General features: G+C 52.7%; 1 protein-coding gene across 1 annotated transcript in view; it reads right to left on the bottom strand.

Moving 5' to 3' along the window:
- Positions 1 to 1,032, bottom strand: part of LOC104163813 (von Willebrand factor-like) — a 46,789-nt gene extending 45,757 nt beyond the window's left edge. The window contains exon 1 of the mRNA XM_009702931.1: positions 804 to 1,032. Within this exon, the coding sequence (XP_009701233.1) occupies positions 804 to 1,032 (229 nt within the window). The remainder of the gene's footprint in view (positions 1 to 803) is intronic.
- Positions 1,033 to 3,754: the final 2,722 nt, after the last annotated feature.

Raw genomic sequence — 3,754 nt, 5'->3', positions numbered from 1 at the left:
TGGTCCGGATACAGGCCAGGATGCCGTTGTCCTTCTTGGCCACCTGGGCACACTACTGGCTCATGTTCAGCTGGCTGTCAAGCAGTACCCCTGGGTCCATTTCCACTTGACCACCTTCTAACCCCTCTTCCCCCAGCCTGTAACACTGCATGGGCTTTTTGTGGCTGAAACGTGGGACCCAGTACTTGTTCTTGTTCAACCTCACACTGTTGGTCTCAGCCCATCGATCCAGCCTGCCCAGGTCCCTCTGGAGAGCCGTCCTACCCTCAGGCAGATCGACCCTCCCACCCAATTTGGTGTCATCTGCAAACTGACTGAGGGTGCCCTCTATCCCTACATCCAGATCCTCTATAAAGATGTTAAACAGAACCAGCTCCAACACCGAGCCCTGGGGAACACCGCTAGTGACCGGCCACCAACTGGATTTAGCTCCATTGACCACAACTCTCTGGGCCCAGCATCCGCCCAGTTTTTTACCCATCGAAGAGTCCACCTATCTAAGCCGCGAGCAGCGAATTTATTTAGGAGGACGCTGCGGGAGGCCATGTCAAACGCTTCACTGAAGTCTAGATAGACAACATCCACAGCCTTTCCCTCATCTACCAAGCAGGTCATTTTGTTGTAGAAGGAGATCAGATTGGTCAAGCATGATCTTCCTTTCATAAATCCATGTTGGCTGGCCCTGATCCCATGATTGTCCTGAACATGCTGTGTAATGGCACTCAGGATGATCCCTTCCATAACCTTGCCTGGAACCAAGGTCAGGCTGACAGGCCGGCAGTTCCCCGGATTGTCTTTCTGACCCTTCTTGTAGATGGACGTTACATTTGCTGACTTCCACTCTGCTGGGACTTCTCCAGTTAACCAGGACTGCTGGTAGATGATTGTTCGAGGTTTGGCAAATTCTTTTGCCAGTTCCCTCATTACTCTGAGGTGAATCCCATCGAGGCCCATAGACTTGTGAGTGTCTAATTGGTAAGGCAAGTCACTAACCATCTCCTCCTGGATTATGGGGGCTTCACTCAGCTCCATGTCCCTAATTTCCAGCTCTGAGGGCTGGGTGTCCTGAGGACAACTGGTCTTGGTATTGAAGACTGAGGCAACAAAGGCATTGAGCACTTCTGCTTTTCCCTCTTCCCCTGACACTACACTACCCTCTGCAATCAGCAAATGATGGAGATTCTCCTTGACCCTCCTTTTACTGCCAATGTATTTACAGAAACTTTTTTTGTTATCTTTAACTGCAGTGGCCAAATCAAGTTCTAGTTGAGCTTTGGCCCTTCTAATCATCTCCCTACACAACCTCACAACAACCCTATATTCCTCCCAAGTTACCTGACCTTCTTTCCAGAGATGATAGATTCTCTTTTTTTCCCCCCTAAGTTCCAGCCTAAATTCTCTGTTTAACCAGGTCAGTCTTTTTACCCTACACCTTGTCTTTCTACACACAGTGATAGCCTGCTTCTGAATATTACGGAACTCCTTTTTAAAGCATATCCAGCCTTCCTAGACTCCTGTCTCCCAAGGGACTCTGTCAATCAGTCTCCTAAACAGGCTAAAGCCTGCCCTCCAGAAGTCCAAGGCGGAGGTTCTGCTGGTTCCCCTCATTACTTGACTCAGTATTGAAAACTCTAACATTTCGTGGTCACTATGCCCAAGACGGCCACCGACCACCACATCACCCACTATTCCCTCTCTGTTTACAAACAACAGGTCTAGCAGGGCACCTCCTCTAGTTGGTACATTTACCATGTGCGTTAGGAAGTTCTCTTCCACACACTCTAGGAACCTCCTAGACTGCTTCCTCTCCGCTGCATTGTATTTCCAGCAGATATCTGCCAAGTTGAAGTCGCCCACCAGTACAAGGGCCAACAACCGTGAGACTTCCGATAGCTGCTTGTAGAATGCCTCATCTGCCTGTTCATCCGGTTGGGTGGTCTGTAACAGACCCCCACCGCAATGTCTGCCCTGCTGCCCTTCCCCCTGATCTTTACCCATAGGCACTCAACCTTGTCATCTTTACCATCATCAATTTCAATACGATCAAAACACTCCCTAACACACAGTGCTACTCCACCACCTCTCCTATTTCGCCTGTCTCTTCTAGAGAGCTTATAGCCATCCATTGCAGCACTCTAGTCATGACAGTCATCCCACCACGTTTCCGTGATAGCAACGACATCATAACTTTCCTCCTGTACAACGGCTTACAGCTCCTCCTGTTTGTTGCCCATACTGCATGTATTGGTGTAGATGCACTTCAGCTGGGCTAACGGTTTTGCCCCGACTGCCCCTAGGTTCATCTCTTGTGAGCCTGGTCCTGTCCTCTTCCCTCTTTGAACCTAGTTTAAAGACCGCTCAGTCAGCTCTGCTAACTTCAGGGCCACAACCCTTTTCCCCCTCTAAGGCAGCTGTACCCCATCTGACATAAGCAGGCCTGGTACCGTGAAAGCCGCCCTATGCTCAAAAAACCCAAAAATTTCACTTATGGCACCAGCCTCTTAGCCATGTATTAATCAGCCAATTCTTCTTATTCCTTTCAGTATTTTCCCCTAATACCAAAGGAATCGAGGAGATTACGACATGTGCCCCTACTCCTTTATCCAAATGCCCCAGTGCCCTGAAGTCCCTCTTGATTACCCAGGGACTCCTTCCTACAACCTCATCTCCACCCACCTGGAACACTAACAGAGGACAGCAGTCAGAGGGCCACACCAATTCAGGGACCTTCCTGGCTCCATCCCTTCCCAGGGAGGCCGCAGACTTCCCTGGGGGGTGGGTCCGGTCTGCACATGGGGCCCTCCGCTCCCCTCAGCAGGGAGTCACCTACCACAATTACCCTTCTTTTTTCCTTTTTGGAGCTGGTTGCAATACCCCTGGTTGACTGATTCTGCTTAAGCACCCCCCTCCACGGTCCTACATCCAGACCATTGTTTTCCTGGCTCTGTTTCCAGAGCCTCATACCTATTCTGTAGGGGGACATAGGGAGGCTGGGATGGGATTCACCTGCGACCCTGAGCAGGGACCTGCCTCCATTCCTACCATCTCCTAGGTCTCCTCTTGCCTGTGGTGGAGAGGAGAGAGGATCCTCCACCTCCTGGCTGGTACTTTTACCTCAGGGCTGGTAGAGAATGGCACCACCAGTCAACCTCTTCCTCAGACGCCCTAATGCCCCTTAACCTCTCCACCGCCTCCTTGAGTTGTGCCAACCAAGCAGAGCAGCTCATCGCCCTGCTCACACCTCGCACAGGAGACACCTCTGTCACCCCCTGCAGCCCCACACCTGGACCCCTGTATGCTTCCCAACGCAGCTCTGTTGGCGTTGCCCTGTTCTCCCTGATACACACAGAGGACCTGGCGCCCCGCAGAGCGGACACCACCCCCGGGCTCGCCCTTTGAGCTGGTGGAAGGGAGACGACACCCTCCCAACCGACGCGCCCACCCTGACTGACGTTCCCTAGAGCCGTTTAAATCTTCCGCAGTGCTCCCGGCTACGCCCCCTCCTCGTCTGATTGGTCGCCGAGAACTTCCTCGTCCTGACGGGACTCTGGGCGGCAGCTGCTGCTGCTCGGGTGTCCCTGAGTCCGGGAACCCCCCCGTACTGCTCGATCTAACCCTCACCCCGCACTTAGCGCAGTCGCTGCTGCTGCCGCCGCCGCCCCGCCGACTGTTTGTTCAGGTTTCACCGCGTTTACATCTCTCGCGGTGCTCCCGGCTACGCCCCCCTCCTCGCCTGATTGGTCGTCGGGAACTT

This window comes from Cariama cristata, unplaced genomic scaffold, assembly GCF_000690535.1.
Source record: "Cariama cristata isolate BGI_N322 unplaced genomic scaffold, ASM69053v1 scaffold10716, whole genome shotgun sequence".
Taxonomy (NCBI): Eukaryota; Metazoa; Chordata; class Aves; order Cariamiformes; family Cariamidae; genus Cariama; species Cariama cristata.
The sequence above is the reverse complement of the archived record's forward strand: the minus strand, read 5'-3'. Positions and strand labels throughout refer to the sequence as shown.